General features: G+C 46.3%; 1 protein-coding gene across 4 annotated transcripts in view; it reads right to left on the bottom strand.

Annotated features, from left to right (window-relative positions):
* Positions 1-23,584, bottom strand: part of ATP2B1 (ATPase plasma membrane Ca2+ transporting 1) — a 369,470-nt gene that overhangs the window by 65,829 nt on the left and 280,057 nt on the right. For all 4 annotated transcript variants that reach the window (XM_082254546.1, XM_082254548.1, XM_082254545.1 and 1 more), the window contains exons 13-15: positions 19,143-19,322; positions 18,981-19,068; positions 13,918-14,024 (exon numbers count right to left, since the gene is read on the bottom strand). In XM_082254546.1, the coding sequence (XP_082110672.1) occupies positions 13,918-14,024; positions 18,981-19,068; positions 19,143-19,322 (375 nt within the window). The remainder of the gene's footprint in view (positions 1-13,917; positions 14,025-18,980; positions 19,069-19,142; positions 19,323-23,584) is intronic.

Raw genomic sequence — 23,584 nt, 5'->3', positions numbered from 1 at the left:
TTTGGTAATCATAAATGCTGATATTACCACTAGATGGCAGTATTTCCATACTTTTTTTACAAGCTCTGCTAAAAAGGCAGCATCTGTTATTAAGAAAGCTTACCACCGAGCAGTACAAAGCATACTCTGTACATAAAGAAATTAAAAATTAAGGGGCAATGCCATAATAACCAAAAAATGGTTTGTTGACATCAGGTTTCAATTTCGAACCTGGATTAGAAAAATGAATTATGGAACTTAATTTCTACATACAATTGCTTCCCATTTCCTTTTTTAAAAGCTTCCTTTAATTTCATATGTAAAAGGTGTAATATTAAGGTATTAAACTCACAGCGTTTTAAAGCTTAAAGTGGTTCTAAAGCCTAAACATTTTTTTAATCTTAATATGTTTCATTAACCACGTTAAGACCAAGCCCATTTTTGACACTAGGGGTTTACAAGCTAAAATCATTTCTTTTTGCTAGAAAACTACTTAGAACCCCCAAACATTTTATATATATTTTTTAGCAGAGACCCTAGAGAATAAAATGGAGATCGTTGCAATATTTTTATCACACCGTATTTGTGCAGCGGTCTTCCAAACGCAATTTTTTTTTTTTTTTTTTTGGGGGGGGGAATCACTTTTTTTAATTAAAAAATAACAGTAAAGTTAGCCCAATTTTTTTCATAACGTGAAAGATGTTACGCAGAGTAAATAGATACCCAACAGGTCATGCTTCAAAATTGCGCATGCTCGAGGAATGGCGACAAACTTTGGTGTTTAAAAATCCCATAGGCGACACTTTAAAAAATGTCTACAGGTTACCAGCTTAAAATTACAGAGGAGGTGTAGGGCTCAAGTTATTGCTCTCGCTCCAACGATCGCAGCGATACCCCACATGTGGGGTTTGAACACCGTTTATATATGTGGGCGGGGCTTCCATATGCGTTCTCTTCTGCGCACGAGCCAACGGGGACAGGGCGCTTTTTTTTTCCCCGTTTCATTATTTTTTATTTTTTCACAGTTTAAAAAAATAAATAAATAAATAATATGTGATCATTTTTATTCCTATTGTAATAGGAATAATTGTTATTCCTTGTAATAGAAATAGCCATGACAGGACCCCTTTATTGTGAGATCTGGGGTTAAAAAGACCTCAGATCTCACAAGTACACTAAAAAAGAAAAATAATCGGTTCTTTAAGCCGGTTGCTAGGCAACAACATTTGACGTCGCTCCGGTCCCCCAAGACCATAGAGTCGAGTGAGGGACTTCCTGTCTAAGAGGATCCGGGACCGGATCGTTCTCCTCGCTGCCTACGGGACCTCCGCACCGTAAGGGTGATTCCCCCGGCGAATCCGCCCCTGTGACCACCCTTACCTGAAAGCCGAACGCCCGCCATTTTCAAAAATACCGGGGTTACGGCAGCTATCTGCTGCCATAACCCCAGTATTTAGTGCCAAAGGACCAACGTAAATTGACCACGGGCGGTCGGTAAGTGATTAAAGGAAAAAAAATGTAGGCATCAGTATTCCTCCTTCAACCCCCCTTCCACTTACCTGAGCCTTCATTCAATCCAGCGCTGTGCCAATCTGCATCTATCTTCTCTCAATTCCTGGGCTTTCAGGCTTTGTTGACCAATGCCATCAATAAAAGCCAGCGACAAGCATCAATAGACGCAGACACGGCAGCTCGGAAGCAAGACTGCATGAGTGTCCCCATTGAAAGTGGCTTTCTATGGAGGCCCTGGTGGGAGGGGGCGAGCCAGGGCGCACTGGTCGGGGACCCGAGAAGAGGAGGTTCGGGGTCGCTCTGTGCAACTCTATTACACAGAGAAGGTAAGTAAAAACCTATTAAACAAAAAACACACCAAAACATTGAAGCTTTAAAATCACACTGAGCACAATAAAATAAACATTCCACAGTAAACTATTTGTTGAAATTCTTACCACAGCACTTGCAGTTTACAGATATCAATGCTGAGTCCTGCTCTTAAAGTGGGCATTTTTTTTTTCTAAAAATAACACGTGTCATACATATTTGTGCAATGGTTTTGCACAGAGCAGCAACGATCCTCTTCTTTTTGGGTCCCCCACCAGCAGTCTTGGCTCCTCCCCCGTGCTGAGTGTCCCCAATAGCAAGCCTATTGCTATGGGGGCACTTGAGCAGGCTTCACTGCAGAGCCACTGGTGCACAGTTTCCAAATGGAGGGGATCATGCTCTGCTTCAGTATGTCACAGTACATGTTGACATTTATGGTTCCTTCAATGAACTGTAGCTCCCCAGTGCCGGCAGCACTCATGCAGCCCCAGACCATGACACTCCCACCAAGCTTGACTGTAGGCAAGACGCACTTGTCTTTATACTCCTCACCTGGCTGCCGCCACACACGCTTGACACCATCTAAAGCAAATAAGTTTATCCTGGCCTCGTCAGACCACAGGACATGGGTCTAGTAATCCATGTCCTTCGTCTGCTTGTCTTCTGCAAACTGTTTGCGAGCTTTCTTGTGCATCTTTAGAAGGGGCTTCCTTCTGGGACGACATCCATGCAGACCAATTTGATTCAGTGTGCGGTGTATGGTCTAAGCACTGACAGCCTGACCCCTTCAACCTCTGCAGCAATGCTGGCAGCATTCATACATCTTTCCCAAAGACAACCTCTTGGTAGGACACTGAGCACGTGCATTCAACTTCTTTGGTCGACCATGGCGAGGCCTGTTCTGAGTGGAACCAGTCCTGTTCAACTGCTGCATGGTCTTGACCATCATGCTGCAGCTCAGTTTTAGTGTCTTGGAAATCTTCTTACAGCCTAGGCCATCTTTATGTAGAGCAACAATAATTTTTTTCAGATCCTAAGAGAGTTCTTTGCCATGAGGTGCTGAACTTCCAGTGACAAGTATAAGAGAGTGAGTGTGATAACACCAAATTTAACACACCTGAGACCTTGTAACACTAACGAGTCCCTTGAGACGGGGAGGGAAAATGGCTAATAGGGCCCAATTTGGACATGGTCACTTAGGGGTGTACTCACTTTTGTTTCCAGCAGTTTAGGCATGAATGGCTGTGTGTTGAGTTATTTTGAGGGGACAGCAAATTTACACTGTTATACAAGCTGTACACTCACTACTTTACATTGTAGCAAAGTGTCATTTCTTCAGTGCTGTCACATGAAAAGATATAATAAAATATTTATAAAAATGTGAGGGATGTACTCACTTTTGTGAGACTGTGTGTGTGTATTTTTTTGCACAGACCCTAAAGAATAAAATTGCGATCATTGCATTATTTTATGTCACACCCAATTTGCGCAGCCGTCTTAAGCGCGATTAAAAAAATGAAACAGTAAGGTTAGCCCAATTTTTTTGTATAATGTAAAAGATGTTACACCGAGAATCGTGATCTTTATTCTAAGTAAAAAAATTGTGATTCTCATTTATCCAGAATCAAGCAGCTCTAGTAAGCATAAACACTAAGGATAAAGTACACGCAAACATTCACAGGTAGATAAAGATTCAAATCACAAGGTTAAGCAAGACCTTAAAATATTCTTCTGACGTGGCTAAAAATACACTATTTCTAGAGGCAGCTGCAAACAGTCACAATATCCTTCCCTCCTGTGATATGATAAAAATAACATGCAACATTCTAGTAGATAGCAAGCCTATAGAATGCAGCACTGGGTAAGGCAAAAACTGAGTAAGGCAAATCGAGAAGGGTATGAATCTGCATATGGATTCACGTGGTGAGAAGACACTGTTACTTAGATATACACCTTGAAAGAGATACCATGCAACACAAGTCTGTGGCTGAAATGACATCTCACTAGTGTGATAACAGTTTCAGAAACTCAATATAAAATGCACGTAGATAGAAGGGACACCACACAAAGCTGAATTCCAGAAATTGGGCCACTTTGTAAAAAGTGAAGGCACATTGAGCAACTATCTGGCAGGTTTATGGGTCTGCTGGAAGATAGACACTTGGGGATGTGAGAAAGGAGAGAAGCCACTATGCCCACTCCTCTCTGCTGCCCATTCACAGAAGCCTTTGTATTTTATGAATGAGCTCACATATTACAAAGACTTCTGTGATTGGGCAGGAGGTGGTGAGGAGCAGGTAAAGCAGCTACAGCAGCTCTACTGTTTAAGATGCCGAGACCACAAAGGTCCAGCATTGGGCTTCAAAGTTACAGCTAACTACACTCTTGGAACTAAGCAGTCCTCCAAGAAATATAACAATCAGATGTAAATAGAGAAGTCCATGAGATATCATGCACCTCCTTGGACTTAAAGTGGTTAACACACACTAAGTTGATATAATTCTTTCTTTCCTAAGGCTAGGTGCGTCTGCCACTGTGTTGCATTAAAAAAAAGGCAGTTTCTACCTGTTCTCGGAGCGCCAATCGTTCATCACGTGACCCGCTGCCTTGCTCCTTTGGCCGCCTAACAGCTGCAGCAGGTAAATTACGTGAGGGGTGGGAACAGCTATAAAAAATTCCCAAGGCTAAACAGTTGCCGACCAGGCAACAGGCGCTCAACCAAAAAAAAAAAAAAAAAAGAAGAAGTGGAGCCAACCTGGGAAAAAAAAAAAAATATTCCCAGTGGTCCTCAGGACCCACTAACAGGCCAGATTTTAAGTATTACCTTGGGGAGATGCAGACTAGGGTACTGCAATCACTAAGCAGCAAATTTATATCACCTGGGATGTATTTCAGTTATCTTGCAAACCTGGCCTGTTAGTGGGCCCTGAGGACCAGGGTTGAAGACCACTGCTCTAAACAGCAGCCTGCAAACCCTTGAGACCAAAAGAAGCATCCGCAGATGAAAACACATCCACTTTATAGAACTTTGTGAAAGTGTGCACTGACGACCAGGTGGCAGCCTTGCAAACCTACAGCACTGACGCCTGATAATGGAAGGCTCAGGAGGCACTAAGTGCCCGAGTAGAGTGCGCGCCTTAACAGGGAAAAGAGAAACCTGACCCCTGATGGAATAGGCCTGAAGAACCGTCTGATCCATCTGGAAATGGTCACAGACAACCCTTTCAAGACAACCTGATCTCTGTTAATCACCAAGGTGAACGACAAGATACCTGATTGCATAGGTAACCGCCACTAAAAAGGCCACCATCTGGGACAGCATAAGCAGGGGGATCTCCAGAAGATTCTCAAAGGGAGGCTTCTGTAGGACCGGAAGCACCAAGTTGAGTTCCCAAGGTGGCAACGGAGACCGCACTGGAGGAACCAAATGTCTGACACCCTGAAGAAAGGTACGCACCAGGTAATGTGTGGTCAAGGGTTAGTGGAAGAAGACCGCCAAAGCAGACACCTGGCCCTTGATGGTACTCGAGGCCAATTTCTGTTCAACCCCCCGTTGAAGGTCAAGATCCAGGCCACCGAGAAGGAGCGAGGATGAACCTCAAACTCACACCACGCAATGAGTGTCTTCCACGTACGATCATAGATCTTCCTAGAAGTAGATTTCCTAGCTTTTAACAGTGTTGGAATCACTGGCTCAATCCATCAGCCCCTGGCGTTCGACAGCCAATCCGCCAAAGCCAGCGACTGTAAAAAGCAGGATGGAAGATCGGCCCTTGGGACAGAAGATCCTCCCTGTGAGGAAGCTTAAAAGGAACGTCAGCGACCAGCCACACCAGATCGATGTACCAAAAGGGCGAGGCCAGTCCGGAATATCTTCTGCCTCAAACCTGCGTAGAAGTCTTGGCAGAAGCTTCAGGGGAGGAAAGGTAGAAAACAGACGATACTGGCCCCACGGGGCAACGAGCAAGTCTGTGGCATCCGCCAGAGGATCCCATGACTGAGCCACAAACCTCTGCACCTTTCTGTTGAGCTCAGATGCCAACAGATCCATCTCTGGGGTGACCCACCGGAGACACAACTGATGATGAAACAACTCCAGATGAAGGGACCACTCCCCTTGGGAGGTAATCCAGTCTGCCAGTTTTCACCCCAGGAATGTGTACGGCAGAGAGGGCTGAAAAACTGTTCTGCTCACCTTAGAATGTCGGCTACCTCCAGAGCCACCAGGACACGTTTTGCGCCCCCTTGGTGATTGACATAAGCCATGGTCGAGGCACTGTCCAATTGAATTCGCACTTGACATCCCTGAAGACCATCTGTCCAATGGTCCAGGCACAGTCTGCTCGATCAGAGTTCCAAGACAGATCGGTAGTCTGGACTCTTCCAGTGTCCAGATCCCCTGTGCAGAATTTTTGCTGAGGATGCCTCCCCAGCCGGACAGGCTGGCATCCGTGGTGACCACTGTCCAATACAAGGGGAGGAAGGATTTGTCCAGCTGAAGCGCCAGAGAACGAAGTCACTATATCAGGGACTCCTTCATTCCCTGGCTTAGCTGGATCGGATTGTCCAGGGACAGCAGAGCCTTATCCCATTTGCTCAGAATCTCCCTGTGCAGGGGCTTCGTATGGAACTGTGGAAACAGAACCGCCTCGAAGGTAGATACCAACAGGCCCGGCATATGCATGCAAGTCCGGAGGGATGACCATCTGCTGGACAGCAGGAGAGGAATTGCAGCATGCCATTTCTGGAGTTTGTCCAGAGGAAGGAGTACTCTGGCTAAGGCTGAGTTCGACCCAGATAGTCCAGCTTTGTGTATGGAACCAGAGCAGACTTCCAAAAAGTCAGAATCCAGCCGAACACCCTCAGAATTCAAATGGCGATTTCCAGGTTTTTCCACCAGATCAGTAGGAGACTCCGCTCGCAGAAGGAGATCATTCAAGTAGCCAAATACCACGATCCCCGTTAGTTTTGTGAAGACCCGAGGACTAGAGGCGAGACCAAAAAGGTAATGCCACAAACTGATAAAGCTCCTCTCCCACGGCAAAGTGGAGGAAGCGCTGGTGACCGGCACCGATTGGAATGTGAAGGTAAGCATCCTTGATGTTGATAGAGGCAAGAGTAAAACTTGATCTTGTAGCCGCACTAAATTACTTTGTGGACCCACTTGTCTTGCACCAGGGAAGTCCACGGGTAAGGAAACTAACAAAGGTGTCCCCTCACTCCCGGATACAGATGAGGGAGCACCTTCATGCAGAAGGAGCCTTGTCCGCGGGTCTGGAGAAGCCCGCTCTCGGCTTGCCAGAACAGGTTCGTTTGGATCCTGCAGAGGAGGCCCTGAAAGGCTTCCAGCCCTTGTCAGTCGACCCAGAGGGATGAAAAAAATGTATGAGCCGAGGAGGGGGGCCCACTTCTACGACAAGGTTCCTTGCCCTTAGTACCCTGCAGAAGATAAGTACTCTTTCCCCTGTGAGCCCTTTAATGATGTCATCAAGGGTAGCCCCAAACAGGCAATCCCCTTGAAGGGGGAGATCAGCCAGCATTTAAGCCAAAAGACACGCCGAAGTACACTGTCAAAACAGAGAGGGGAGCCGCATCCAAAGAGGCTTCACGGATAAACTGCAGCCAGTGGACCAGCTGGTCCGCCAGCTCAGCAAATGCAGGGGGTGGGCTATTCTCCATCCAGGTCACAGCGTAAAAGCTTAGCCCACTCGGTCAGAGTTTGCGACACCAGGGCAATGGTGAATACCAACCTCACTGCCGAACCAGGCAGAGTGTACATATTGCGGGCCACAGCCTCCGCCTTCCTGTTAGCCGGATCCTTAAAGGCTGGGGACTCCCTAACCGGAATCATGGTTGCCTTGTTCAATCTGGAAACTGGAGTGTCCACCACCAGCGGAAAAGTCCACTTCTAAATAAGGGACTCCTCATAGGGGGTAACGCCTAGTAAAATGCTTAGAGACCCCAAGGGGCGCTTTGTCGTCCCCACACTTTAGCGACAATTCTGTCAAAATAGGAAAAACCTTTGCCGCTCTGGATGGGTTGTGAGTGCAAAAGAGAACCCGCACCTCCATCACAGCTGCAGCCTCCTTCAAGATCTCATGAACAGATACAATCAGTGCTTCGACCAGCGTCTTTTCGTGCACAGTTGCAGATGAGGAGGAATCATCCTGAGGATTCAGAGCGTGTGGTCAGACCCAGCAGGGTGACCCACGTCTGCGGCAGCTAAATCAGATTCAAGATCTGAGGAGACAGATGAAGCAAGCCGCGCTTTTTGCTAGTCTGTCACCGTAAAGCCACCTCCATCCGGAATACCAAGGACTACAGGTCCACAGTCAGGGCATCGATTGATGTTTGGGACCGGGAGGGCCCCACAAACTAAGAGGGGATGAAGTGGGGAGATGTGCTCTAAAGACTCCATGAATCACCAGGGGGACCCCACAAAGTGGACAACCCCCACTGCTCTGGAAGCACCGCCCAGTGGCCAGGCACAAAGCACCAAGCAATCCCCTGCAGAGAGAACCCCATCAGACATAGGCACCTGCAGCCAACAGGATAAGCTGCACTTCACGTGCGGCGATCAGGAAGTGAAAAATTCCAGGAGACCGCACCAGGGGATGAGTAGGGGCTCCCACCGCTGAAATAGTTTCCCACAGGGCTCCACTGCCATGGCTGCTGCTATTTTAAATGGCAAACCACCGCAAAATGGCCGCAGGACTATAAAAACATGGCCACCGTGCATAGAAACAGGCTACAGCAAAATGGTGCCACCATGAAGCCTTACGGACAGGAGGCCCAGGCAGGATGGGGGGGTCCTGGCAGGAGCCCCCACCCGGTATAACAGACCCCACCCCCCGCACAGCTGATCGCGATCGTCCCATCACCGGCGAGGCAACCCCCCGGCCCCCATTGCCAGCATAGCGCCCTGCCCCCACCCCAGGAGGTGGACCAGACAGCCCACCCAGCCCCAGAGTAAAGCCTTGTACACACGATCAGAATATCGAATGATCTGTCGTCTGTTTTTTGTTGCATGCTAATCTTATGTCGAAAGTGACAAAAGAGGTTACTTTCATACAAAAATTCCCGTATGACAGAATTCTACTTCAGAAGTGATGTCATGTGTTGAATTGTTTTGTATGTGTTCTTTCGTTTCTGAGCATGCCTAGACTTGCTATTAAGTTTTTTTCAGACGAAAACTGTACTAATTAAGCGAAAATCGGACGTTGTGTTGACATACATTAAAAATTTTATAGCCTGCACATCCAGTTTTTGTCGTCCGAAAATCTGTAATTGGCTGTCGAAAGCACCATACTAACAATCCGAAAATCGGCAGATCGGTCGGACATCCCTTACGATTTTCTTATCGTGTGTATGGGCCTTAGGTGGAGGGGGGGGGGATGGAGAGGGGGGGGGGATGGAGAGGGGGGCAGATGAAAAGGGGGTGCCTTACGGGAAGCAGGAGAACCCAGGGATCCGACCATCCCAAGGAGGGGCCCATGTCCACCCCAAACACAGTGTGAAGGGGGGGGGGGGGGTGGGGGACAGCTACTCACCATACCAGGAACCAGGCGGGCACTGCACACGACAGAATCCCTCGCCGATCGAAATGGGGGGCTGTAAGCTAGGAGGAATGCTGCGACTCAGGCCGAGACCAGGTCTTATGCGACCTCGCAATGGGCATTTAACACGCAGGCCAGCCCTAGTCCAGTGGGGCTGTGTCGCAGCCCACCTAACATAGAGCTGAGGTCTGCACGCGCTCGCTGGCCAGACTGGGGTGACCACTGGATCTAGATTATAAAGCCCATCGCCCAGTCGAGCAATTGATTGGATATCTCACAGGAAAAAGCCAGGAGAAAAAAAAATTTGATCTAAAGAAAAAAAAAAATTGTCAGGACCAGAAATCCCAGCAAGGAACTAGGTCCTTACTCCTGACTTGGAAGGAAAAAAAAAAATGAGAACCTATAGCAGAGAGAGGAAGTATACCCCCTAGGACTGCCCATAGGCATAGCCAGATTCTTTCTCTGCCTAGTGTCCTATTCCTGTAGGGGACATTATAACCCAATGGTTATGAAGATCAGGAGCTGTGTCCGTCAATGAATGAAAGTGTGAGATTTCAAGATATAGTTTCTCACAAAAGTGAGTACACCCCTCACATTTTTGTAAATATATTCAATCTTTTCATGTGACAACACTGAAGAAATTACACTTTTCTACAATGTAAAATAGTAAGTGTACAGCTTGTAGAAGTGTAAATTAGCTGTCCCCTCAAAATAACTCAACATAGCCATGTCTAAACCGCTGGCGACAAAAGTGAGTACATCCCTAAATGACAATGTCCAAAGTGTGAATATTTTGTGTGGCCACTATTATTTTCCAGCACTGCTCTAACCCTCTTGGGCATGGGAATTCACCAGAGCTTCACAGGCTGCCACTGGAGTCCTCTTCCACTCCTGAAGACATCACGGAGCTGGTGGACGTGGGAGACCTTGCGCTCCTCCACCTTCTGTTTGAGGATGCCCTTCAGATTCTTAATAGGGTTTTGGTCTGGAGACGTGCTTGGCCAGTCCATCTTTACCCTCAGCTTCTTTAGCAAGGCAGTGGTCATCTTGGAGGTGTGTTTGGGGTTATGTTGGAATACTGCCCTGTGGCCCAGTCTCCAAAGGGAAGGGTTAATGCTTCACTTCAGTATGTCACAATACATGTTGCCATTCATGGTTCCCTCAATGAACTATAGCTCTCCAGTGTCGGCAGGACTCATACAGCCCTAGACAATGACACTCCCACCACCATGCTTGACTGTAGGTAAGACGCACTTGCCTTTATACTCCTCACCTGGTTGCCGCCACACACACTTGACACCATCTGAACGAAATGTGTTTATCTTGGTCTCGTCAGACCACAGGACATGGGTCCAGTAATCCATGTCCTTAGTCTGCTGGTCTTCAGCAAACTGTTTGCGGGCTTTCTTGTGCATCATATTTAGAAGAGGCTTCCTTCTGGGACGACAGCCATGCAGACCAATTTAATGCAGTGTGCGTCGTATGGTCTGAGCATTGACAGGCTGACCCCCCACCCCTTCAACCTTTGCAGCAATGCTGGCAGCACTCATACGTCTATTTCCCAAAGACAACCTCTGCATATGACGCGGAGCATGTGCACTCAACTTCTTTGGTCGACCATGGCGAGGCCTGTTCTGAGTGGAACATGTCCTGTTAAACTGCTGTATAGTCTTGGCCACAATGCTGCAGCTCAGTTTCAGGGTCTTGGCTATCTTCTTATGGTCTTGGCCCTTTAGGTAGAACAATTATTTTTTCAGATTCTCAGAGTACTTTGCCATGAGGTGCCATGTTGAACTTCCAGTGACCAGTAAGAGTGAGAGTGATCACACCAAATTTAACACACCTGCTCCCCCATTTACACCTGAGACCTTGTAACATTAACGAGTCACACAACACCGGGAGGACAAATGGCTAATTGGGCCCAATGGACATTTTCACTTAGGGGTGTACTCACTTTTGTTGCCAACGGTCTAGGCAATGGCCGTGTGTTGAGTTGTCTAGACCGCCGGCCGTGTGGAGCAAATTTACACTGTTATTCAAGCTGTACACGCACTACTTTACATTGTACCAATGTGTCGCCAGGGAGAGGAGAGGGTTATTGAGGGTTCAGGCAGCCACATCACTGGATTGTTGGGACAGGTGAGTGTGTTTATTAAAAGTCAGCTGCTACACTTTTTGTAGCTGCTGACTTGACCCAAAACAGACTGGAACTCCACTTTAAGGTATAGCACTGCAGTGAACCTCCCCTTTTGCTGTGAGGTTATCCAACTAAAATGTGATACAGTAAACCCCTCTCCATTGCGGGGTTTACGTTCCGGACCCAGCCGAGAAAAGTGAAATTCCGCGAAATAGAAAAACCCTATTAAAGAGGTTGTAAACTCATAATTTTCACTTTAGCTTATTCTAATCTGCAGAAACAAAGCAGTTGATAGATGCCTGTAAAAGATTTCTTACTTGTTTATTCTTCCTGTAATCCTTCCTGTAAATTTTTCTGACGTCATCTGCGCATGCCCAGTGTGTTATCTAATCCACGGCACATCTGCATGCCGTTTCTGAACTCTCCCTGTTCTGTCAGGGCACAGCTAAGTCTCGCGATTAGCTATGCCGTTCTTTCCAGCTTCCTGTCATCTCACAGGGGGAGTGAGCATGACAGTTTACACAAGGGGAGGGGGGAGGAGGGAGCGAGTGAGTGAAAATTCCAAGCATTCCAAGACAGTGTGAGAGACTGAGAGAGCACGTCTTACACAGAGAGTGTTACAACTACAGTAAGGGCGGAAATGACGGCAGCAGGGGGAGCATAAAACAGGACTAGACATGGCGCTGCCTACACCAAGGAAGAGGAAAAAGATAAACTTTTAAATAAAGGTATTTCTAGACAGTTATGATGTGAATATTTAATGTGAAATGTAATTATATTGCATGTACGTTTAATACATTGTAAAAGTTTGATTTTCATAGCTGAGTTTACTTCCTCTTTAAAATGCATTGTAGGCATGATTTTTTTACTGTCACTGTACGTGTAAAAGCATTTTAAGGTCTTTAAACACACTTTTAAAACAATAGAAACTAATTTAAACACATAAAAGATACTAAGAGACAGAGCAAGAGCTATGAAAAACACAAAAATCTTTCATTTTTAATGATTTATATAGTAAAATAACATTACAAAAAAAAAAAACGTGAATTACCGGGACAGCAAAAACTGAACCGCGATGTAGCGGGGGATTACTGTATATGGAACCGGAACTATAATACACCTCCCTCCACACCGAATGCCTTGATTAGGAGAGGGAGGTGTATTCTAGTTCATGCCTCCATGTATTTTACATTTTGGTTGGTTAATATCACAGCAAAAGGTGTAGGAGATCTGGTTGAAGATATATTTATGGTAGGGGCTGCTGCAAAATAGCGATGCCTTAGTATCACTAAGTATCAGCTTCAAGGTGGAGGGAAGGCATAGATCGGCCTGAACCAAGACCAGGGGATGGTTTGAGCATCCAAGGCCAGAAAAACATGAGCCGCCTCCCCAACATTAGAGAGACTTTTGCTTGGGATGTATCTAGGATCAGACCAAACATGTAGATCGGCATCTTGGATGCCCACAAATGTGTTTCCCTTGTCTCGGAGAGGCCCTGACCTTGTGGATTTGAAATTTGGAAGTGTTTGTTGAGGGATTTTTGAAACCAGGATATGACAAATACCCCAGTTGAGCCTTGGTATCACAAAAAGATTTGAGTAGAATCTTTTGAACCTGTCCTGGTATAAATGACTCCCTGAGCCAAGTAGTAGTTCAGGTCATTCTACAAATCTGCCTATCCCCCAATGTCTCCATAAATTTACTGCTCCACATTACCTGCCAACGCTACCACAACTCTTGTTAGTAACCTTGTAAAAGCGGTGAGAAAAAAAAAGGGGGGGGGGGAGAAAAGGGCTAAAATAGCTTTTCATCCTTTTAATTTTTAAACAAACAAAAAAAAAAAAAGGGGGGGATATATGGATATATATATATATATATATATATATATATATATATATATATATATATATATATATATTTTTTTTTTTTTTCTAAGCACACAGGCACCTCTGTACAGACCCCATAGAAAAAAATGTAGCGTAGGGTGGAAATGCGTATGTAAACATCAATTGCGTTACATATGTGAGGTATTGTCAAGAATGTTTGAGTGACAGCAATAATTCTAGAGCCATATACATTTATAAATTGCTAAGAGCAATCTCTCTGTAAGAGAAGAGGTCTTTCACCTTAGAGCAATTGTAAAAACTGACTAACGGGTTATATTATGGTGGCACCCAGAGGGCATGTCCTCTCAAGCTTGCAGTGTCTCATCACCTGAAGGTACCAACCTCTAACTCAGGGTCTAGGATTACTCAGTTTGAATCATACTGTATGATTAAGATCATAAACATTACTTGGTGCTTCTAAAAAATAGAGATCTGGTTTCTGTAATCTGAGAATTTCTATACATCAACTCAACTACTTAAAAGTTCACTCATAATAAACATAGCATGCTACAGCTTTATGATCACAAACTGGTCTTACCATAGCAAACCCAACATCAGCTTTCTTCAAGGCAGGTCCATCATTGGTCCCATCACCTGTTACTGCTACCACTTGTCTCTGTTCACAGATTGTGCTGTCAATAATACCTGAAGTAAAAAAGTGAAACATTGGCAGCAAAACAAACATAAAAATAAAAATAAAATTACTGCTCGCTAGCAGTCACCTGTACATCGAGTTTAAGGTACCTAATGGATGGACATTACCACTGACTAAAAAAAAAAAAAAACTCTTTTACATTGATTGAATTTGTGAATTATCGAAAAGAGGCATACTATGTTCATTGACAACATGTGGATAGAACGGATCAATTTTATTGAGATCATTCTGATCGGTCTAGATGAAAACTCATATAGGAAAGTAGAAAAAAATATGAATGTTCAGTATATAGTGCATTGAACAATCTTTTCGATCTTCTGACAGTATCTTCGGTCTCCTAGACAGCAAACCAATTGTATATAAATAGTTCTGTGTAAGGACCTTATAAAATATTAGACGCTGTATATACAGTGGGCAACAGAATTTTGGCTTCTAATAAGCACTCCTTCCTTAAGTGGGGGATGCACCGCTTTGATTCCCTATGGATCATTCGAGACATTGAGCATTAATTTGTGCTGTGCAGCCAACAAGGGCCAAACCTGTAGGAGTTACAGTTGATACGTCTCCACCTGGACCATATATCTTTTTCTGGCATAAAGATTTCGTTTACTCAAGCATGTCTGTTCAATGGACAAGGGTAAAAGGAATCGTCTGAGGAAGCGACATGAGCGAAACGCGTCGCGATTCCAGATTTTCCACTGATGCATCCCATATAATTTTGTATTAGTATCATGATTTTATCATGACCTATTAGCTATCTCTCAACAATTGCCTTTGTTCTCAGAGGCTGGCTGGGATCCAGTGGTTTACCTGTATTGTGTTATGTACATGCATTATTTGCTATATGAATTTATACTTTTTTTGATATTTATATAAGATTTTTATGCCTATACAAATAAATGCTATATTTTTTATATATCATTGGTGTATTCATTTTCATCAGGATCAATATCCACTCCTAGCCTCAAAAGTCCCATTTCTATGTGAGAGACTGAAGAGACCCCAGCTAGCTGTGGGATTCTCTCATCCCTCTCTCTTTGTCTTTTTATACGCTGTATATACAGTGCATAGTGATACATCAATTCTTTAATTTAAAAGTGAGAACAATTTTTAAGGTTTTAATATCTTGCAGGAATACTGTAAGATTGCTTGTTTGCATTCCATGCATTTCTATGGTGGCAGACACTCCATTTTATGATATGGATGATATGATTCATTTGTACAACGCTGCTTACATGTAGATACTGACATATGACAGACTGGAAAAGCAAATTGTGAAAAAAAAAAAAAATTCCCCACACACAAGGTGTGTGTGCGTCAGGCAACAGAAAGAGAAGGCTTCACTACAATGTGCTTTGGAGTGGAGTGTCTTACTAAGAATAAGTGTGCTATACAGTACTGCTTTCCAATTGAATATGTTGCTTTGGACTTGAGCACCAGGAGCCTCTGTAGCATCATTACTACTACTGGTATTTATAAGAAGCTGACAATTTATGTAGCACTTTGCATGCTTTCTATTCTATGCTCAATCCCTTCCCTCAAGGAGAACACAATCTATGATCCCTAATCTCACATGTACACCAATACCTAGTAATTCAGTGTAAAATCCCAGAACCTAAAGATTCCAGCTGCTTTCCCCAGTATAATAGCAATAGGCAGATTCCAGCCTGAATAGTGTGCACCAAAACACAAAATGCAAACACAAAGGCACCAATTTTTAGATCATGTTGATTATCCTTTTTTTCTAGGTTGTCTGCAATGCTCACCTTAAACAGAAGGCAGTTACAGGTCATCACAAAACCATTTATTCTCACCTTGCTTAAAGCCAAAGTTCTAGGCAAAGAGCCTTTAGCAATTTTCTAGGTTTAAAAAAAAAAAAACACCCAGATAGGCAACATTAGCTGGCTGGAAGTACAGGGAAAACTGTACTATTTGTTAATTCTTTTAGCATGGGTGGCATTCTGTGAGCTGACAAGGTGAGAGAATAGGCTGAATAATCACCACCAACGTTGAGCTGTAGCTCTCACTCAAGAAAACGGACAGACAGGGAAAGCTGTACTATCATGAACAAAAGTTTGATTTTTACTGTAAGAGCCGGTTCACACTACCGCGACCTCCAAGTCGCCTCATAAGGGGCGACTTGTTAGCACGACTTTCAGCGCGACTTGTATGATAGACGACTTTGTATTTGGCCAATCAGAATATGATGGTTCTGGGTCATGCTAAATCACACAAAAAAAAAGTTATTTAAAATTGTCGTTTTTGAGAAGAGCCAATTATTGAAAAAAAAATTGGAAAAAACAAAAACAAAAATGAGATTTTTTTGGATTCAGTGTCTGGGGGGGTCTAAAAAGTGTACCTGTGAAGTTTCAGCTCTGTATCATGTCCAGAACCAGAAAAAAAAAAAGGTAATTTTTATTTTAGTAGCACAGGGATAGGGCTCCGCTACACATATATGTATATATACACACATATAGGTGAGAAAGGAGGGTAACACCATCCCTGCAAATAATTTCAATAGCGCAGGGATAGGGTTCCTCTCCTTTCACACCTATATGTGTGTGTATATATACCCCTACACAGAAGTTCAGATGTCATGCCTGCCTCCAAAGACGTCCACAAAAAAGCCCAATAAACGCCTGAAACAAAAACGCCCAGGTGTAAAAAGGAACGGAGCCCCATCCCTGCTCTACTAATAATTCTAAGAAAAATGATCTTTTTCTTATGGCGGTCACCCTGACATGGATGAGTTCTGTCACCCTGGCATAGCAGTCAGAGTCAGTTCACCCTAAACTACACTACGGTCACCCTGACACTTAACACTTTCCCTACAGAAACTAGATTATTGAATCTAAGTATAGTGGTATATAGTACACTAACTACACTGCATCTCCCTTTCATCACACTAAGTGTCCACCAGTGCCACGAATCCGTGTCCACCAGTGCCACGAATCCGTGTCCACCAGTGCCACGAATCAGTGTCCACCAGTGCCACGAATCAGTGTCCACCAGTGCCACGAATCAGTGTCCACCAGTGCCACGAATCAGTGTCCACCAGTGCCACGAATCAGTGTCCACCAGTGCCACGAATCAGTGTCCACCAGTGCCACGAATCAGTGTCCACCAGTGCCACGAATCAGTGTCCACCAGTGCCACGAATCAGTGTCCACCAGTGCCACGAATCAGTGTCCACCAGTGCCACGAATCAGTGTCCACCAGTGCCACGAATCAGTGTCCACCAGTGCCACGAATCAGTGTCCACCAGTGCCACGAATCAGTGTCCACCAGTGCCACGAATCAGTGTCCACCAGTGCCACGAATCAGTGTCCACCAGTGCCACGAATCAGTGTCCACCAGTGCCACGAATCAGTATCCACCAGTGCCACGAATCAGTATCCACCAGTGCCACGAATCAGTATCCACCAGTGCCACGAAACAGTGTCCACCAGTGCCACGAATCAGTGTCCACCAGTGCCACGAATCAGTGTCCACCAGTGCCACGAATCAGTGTCCACCAGTGCCACGAATCAGTGTCCACCAGTGCCACGAAACAGTGTCCACCAGTGCCACGAAACAGTGTCCACCAGTGCCACGAATCAGTGTCCACCAGTGCCACGAATCAGTGTCCACCAGTGCCACGAATCAGTGTCCACCAGTGCCACGAATCAGTGTCCACCAGTGCCACGAATCAGTGTCCACCAGTGCCACGAATCAGTGTCCACCAGTGCCACGAATCAGTGTCCACCAGTGCCACGAATCAGTGTCCACCAGTGCCACGAATCAGTGTCCACCAGTGCCACGAATCAGTGTCCACCAGTGCCACGTATCAGTGTCCACCAGTGCCACGTATCAGTGTCCACCAGTGCCACGTATCAGTGTCCACCAGTGCCACGTATCAGTGTCCACCAGTGCCACGTATCAGTGTCCACAAGTGCCACGTATCAGTGTCCACAAGTGCCACGTATCAGTGTCCACAAGTGCCACGTATCAGTGTCCACAAGTGCCACGTATCAGTGTCCACAAGTGCCACGTATCAGTGTCCACAAGTGCCACGTATCAGTGTCCACAAGTGCCACGAATCAGTGTCCACCAGTGCCACGAATCAGTGTATACCAGTGCCACGAATCAGTGTCCACCAGTGCTACGTATCAGTGCCACGAATCAGTGTACACCAGTGCCACGTATCAGTGCCACGTATCAGTGCCACAAATCAGTGTCCAACAGTGCCACATATCAGTGCCACGTATCAGTGTCCACCAGTGCCACGTATCAGTGCCACGAATCAGTGCCACGAATCAGTGCCACGAATCAGTGTCCACCAATGCCACTCACACAGACCAGGCAGAGATAATGGTATATAGGAACTGTAGGCATGGCTACAATGTGGGGAATGCCTGGCTAATTTTCCTCCTCCTTCCTGCAAAGTCGGATCACAAGTCGCTTCAAATAAGATAAGGATCCGACTTGGGAGGCGACTCCCATTGAAGTCTATTGGGACAAGTCGGATACAAGTCGCCTCAAAGTAGTACAGGACCCTTTTCTGAAGTCGGAGCAACTTCAGTAGTGCCAATTAAGACGGCTCTCATTGATTTACATTGATTGCACACAAGTCGCCTCACAAGTCGCGGCAGTGTGAATGGAATCTAAAGAGCAGTGATCTGGTGAGCTAAAAACAATTAGTTCCATTTTAAAAGAGAAATAGACCTTTGAAGTTTTTGGAAATGCCCAAAAAAAAGATCAGATTATAACAGGATACCTTGTAACTTTCACACATTTGGTTCTTTTCTAAGTCACCTACAAATACTGTACATTTCACTTAGGTTACCATTAAAGCCTAAAATAAATGCTCATGTTAGATATAAAATTTCAATTTAATCACCAGTTCTAGGAATATATTTTATAATTATGCATGAGAAAACTTAAAAGCAGCAATAATACATGCTTACCTTTTACTAATGTATGCTTATCAGTTGGAGATGATCTAGCAAGAACACGAAGCTTAGGCCAAAGTTTATCTATTCGTTCTTGTTCAATCTGCCATATGAAAATAGTATTAGGAGGATTGTACAAAACAACAATAAGAAAGAGAGGAAAGAAAGGATACTTACTTCTCCTTTTTCATTTCGTATTCGTCTATTGAATTCTTTGCCTTCTACACAAATAAAGTCCTCCCCAGGGTGAAGAATTCCACATTTTGTGGCAATAGCACGAGCTGTGTTAATGTTGTCCCCTGTTACCATTCGGACTGTTATACCAGCTCGCTGACATTTTCTTATTGCATCTGGCACCTTGGATACAGGAGATAAAACAAACTAAACTCAAGTACATGCTATAAACAGGCATAAAACTGTCAAGTACCTGAAGTGTCATCACGTAAGCCTTAAGCATAACCCTTTATCGCTTTAGGTGGCATACATTAAAACATTTCTGTAAATTCAGTCGAATTGGACAAGAGCCAAAGTTACAAGCAAAGTTCAACAGCATAAAAGCATGTTGATTTAATTTTGACAATATCCGGTTTCTCACAATACTTTTAAATTATTCTACAAACTCAACATTAGGGTATCTTAACCCACTGGCAAAACAGCGATCATGAAAGACACTGCTTGGCTTTTTCTAGAACAAGCTTCTGGAAAAAAATTAAACAATTTCCAATTCTAGAACATGCTAAAGACACTGCAAGAACATAGCAGTTGTAACAGATGCTTCATTAAAGTCATGCTTTATTAACCACTTGACCACCGGAGGATTTTGCTGTCTTCCGTCCAGGCCACTTTTTGCGATTCGGCGCTGTGTGACTTTAACTGACAATTGCGCGGTCGTGCGGCGCCATACCCAAACAAAATTTACGTCCTTTTTTTCCCACAAACAGAGCTTTCTTTTGGTGGTATTTGATCACCTGTGCAATTTTTACTTTTTGCGCTATAAACAAAAAAAACGGAATTTTTGTAAAATCTTACCTGTAAAATTCCTTTCTCTGAGTCCTCCGACAGTCGCCGCCTCTTCATATTCGTCACATATGGGGTATTAGACTTTGCTCCGAAGGAGTAGCTAGGCAACAGAATATGTTAACAATAAAGCTTTAACATATCCCACCCTCAAGGGGTGGTCCCCTCAGTCAATACCCTCCTACTTCCTGCAACCATATCTCAGTTTTAGTGGAATAGCAGTAGAGTATACATTCAAACCCCAAAAGAGGGGCGGGGGCAGCGACTGTCGGAGGACTCAGAGAAAGGAATTTTACAGGTAAGATTTTACAAAAATTCCGTTTTCTCTTACGTCCTCCGACAGTCGCCGCCTCTTCATATTCGTCACATATGGGGACGTCCCAAAGCAGTGCAAACATGAGGGGTGGGAAACGCATCCGCGCCGAAAGGCAACGTAGTCTCCACATCAAAGAAAGGAACCTTACCAAAGGAAGGAAACCAGCTGGGCAACAGCAAAAATAAGTGCTCAACAGGAGCAACAACCCAGGAAAAGACAAAAAACCAGGGGATACAAAACTTATCCCAACAGCCAGGAGTCCCCAACAAGGGACCCTAGGGAACAGCCGCACTAAGAACCTTGCGGCCAAAGGAAGCATCCGCCGATGCCTGAACACCTACTTTGTAGAATTTTGTGAAAGTGTGTACGGTCGACCAAGTCGCCGCCTTACACACCTGGGCTACAGAAGCCCCATGACGACAGGCCCAAGACGTACTCAGAGATCTAGTAGAGTGCGCCTTCACAGGCACAGGGGGAACCTTCCCCTGCAAGGCATAGGCCTGTTCAATGGTCTTCCTGATCCATTTGGCAATGGTAGAGGCGGAAGCCGCCATGCCCTTCCGAGGACCCTCTGGAAGAACAAACAAGGAGTCCGTCTTTCGAAAAGACTCAGTCGATTTAAGGTAAACCCTAATCGCCCGAACAACATCCAGAGAATGCAATCTCACCTCCTTTGGATGTTTAGGCTTCGTGCACAACGAAGGCAAAACAATATCCTCGTTAAGATGGAATTCCGAAACTCGTTTCGGCAGAAAAGAAGGATTAGGTCGCAAGACCACCTTATCCAAATGAACAACCAGGTACGGAGACTTGCAGGACAAAGCCGCCAGTTCCGACACTCTGCGAGCCGAAGTGATCGCCACCAAAAAGGCGACCTTTTTGGACAACATAGACAACGAGATCTCCCTGATCTGTTCAAAAGGAGCACGTTGTAACACAGATAGGACTAGATTCAAGTCCCAAGGGGGCAAAGGATCCCTCCTAGGAGGAACCAGATGCCGCACACCCTGAATAAAAGTGCCAACCAAGGAGTTGGAAGCCACGGGACGTTGAAACAGAACGGCCAGCGCAGACACCTGACCCTTTATCGTAGCCAGCGCCAAACGCTGATCGACACCCGTCTGAAGGAAAGACAGCACACGGGAAACCGAGTACGTGCGGGGTGAAAACCCCCTGGACTCACACCAGGCAAAATAGGCCTTCCAAGTACGGTAATAAACCTTTCCCGAGGAAGACTTCCTCGCGTTGATCAAGGTATGAACAACCTCTGGAGAGAGACCCTTCTCCTTCAGGACCTCGGTCTCAACAGCCAGGCCGTCAAAGCCAGCGACTGTAAAGCAGGATGGTAAATCGGTCCTTGAGACAGTAGATCGTCCCGAAGAGGCAGACGCCAGGGGGCGTCGACCGCCAGATTCACGAGGTCTGCGTACCAGGACCGGCGAGGCCAGTCCGGTGCCACAAGAATCACCGTGCTGCGTTCCGAGTGTAACCTGCGAAGGAACCGGGACAGCAACTGAATCGGTGGAAACGCGTACATCAGCCTGTACTGATGCCACGGGGCCACTAACGCGTCCGACGCGTCTGCCCGAGGGTCGCGCGTCCTTGCCACGAACCTCTTCACCTTGTAGTTGAGGCGAGACGCTAACAGGTCCACATCTGGAAGACCCCACTTCGCGCACAACATCTGGAAGACAGCCGGATGGAGAGACCATTCCCCCTGATCCAGGGTCTGGCGACTCAGATAGTCCGCCTGCCAGTTCTCCACTCCCGTAATGTGAACCGCCGTTATCGCCGGGACATGAGTCTCGGCCCAAGACAGAATGTCGGCCACTTCTCGAGCCGCTCGGGCACTCCTGGTGCCCCCTTGGTGGTCGATGTAGGCCACCGCCGTGGCATTGTCCGTCTGCACCCAAACCGGGCAGCCCTGCAGCCGGTCCGTCCAGCGATGAAGACAGAGCCTTATCGCACGCAATTCCAGAATGTTGATCGGGAGGGAAGACTCCCCCTCCGACCAGGTCCCCTGGGCGGACAGAACGCCCAGAACACCACCCCAGCCCGACAGGCTGGCATCCGTGGTGATTATCGTCCACGAGATCGGACGAAACGACTTGCCCCCGGACACCAACGGGGACTGGAGCCACCACAGAAGGTTTTCCCTGGTGTGATGACTCAACGAGATCTGAAGATCCAGAGATTGAGGTCGCCCGTCCCACTTGGACAAGATCTCCGCCTGGAGACCCCGCGTGTGAAACTGCGCGAAAGGAATCGCCTCGAAAGCCGAGACCATCAATCCCAGACATCTCATACACGTCCGCAGAGACGAGTTCGGAACGTCCCTGAGGGACCTGACTTCCTCCTGAAGAGTCCTGAGTTTGTCTTCCGGTAGGAAGACCTTCGCCTGCACCGAGTCCAGTATCATTCCCAGATAGGGAAGACGAACCGACGGACTCAGTGTCGACTTTGGAACATTTATCGTCCAACCGAACTCCTGCAGAGTTTGCATCGTGACAGACAGGTCCTTCTCCAGACCCTGACTGGTCGCAGACCGAATCAGAATGTCGTCCAGATACCCCAGGACAGAAATGCCCTGGGCCCTCAATAATGCCAGAACCGGTGCAAGCACCTTGGTGAATACCCGCGGAGCCGAGGCGAGCCCAAAGGGCAACGCCACGAACTGGTAGTGATCCTCCGCAAGGCAAATCGAAGGTATCTCTGATGACCCTCGAATATGGGGATGTGAAGATACGCATCCTTCAAATCGATGGAGGCCATGAATTCCCCCGGAACCAGGGCAGCCACCACCGAGCGCAGGGATTCCATGCGGAACTTGCGAACCCGCACAGAGCGGTTCAGAGCTTTCAAGTCCAGAATCGGACGAACCTTGCCCTCCTTTCTGGGCACGGTGAACAGATTGGAATAAAACCCCCGAAATCTGTCCCGATGAGGCACCGGAACCACCACTCCCTGAGCCCTCAGGTCCCGCACCGCCAGGTGCAGATCCCGCAGGCGCTCTGGAGACAGTTGTAGATTTGAGGGAAAAAATCTGCTCTCTGCCGAAAGAGAAACTCGATCTTGTAACCAGATCGAACGATTTCCAGAACCCATCTGTCCCGCACACGGGCCAACCAGGGCTGAAGAAAACCGAGCAAGCGTCCCCCCACCCCAAAACTGGGTGAGGGCGCCCCTTCAGGCCGAACTGTTATGGGCCGCAGGTCCGGATTGGCCGGACTTCTGTTTCCCAGACCAGGGTTTCTTCTGAGAGCCCTGGCCTTTGAACGGTTTGCCC

This window comes from Pelophylax lessonae (genome assembly GCF_965119305.1).
Source record: "Pelophylax lessonae genome assembly, chromosome: 4".
Classification (NCBI taxonomy): Eukaryota; Metazoa; Chordata; class Amphibia; order Anura; family Ranidae; genus Pelophylax; species Pelophylax lessonae.
This window is presented reverse-complemented; position numbering and strand designations above follow the sequence as displayed.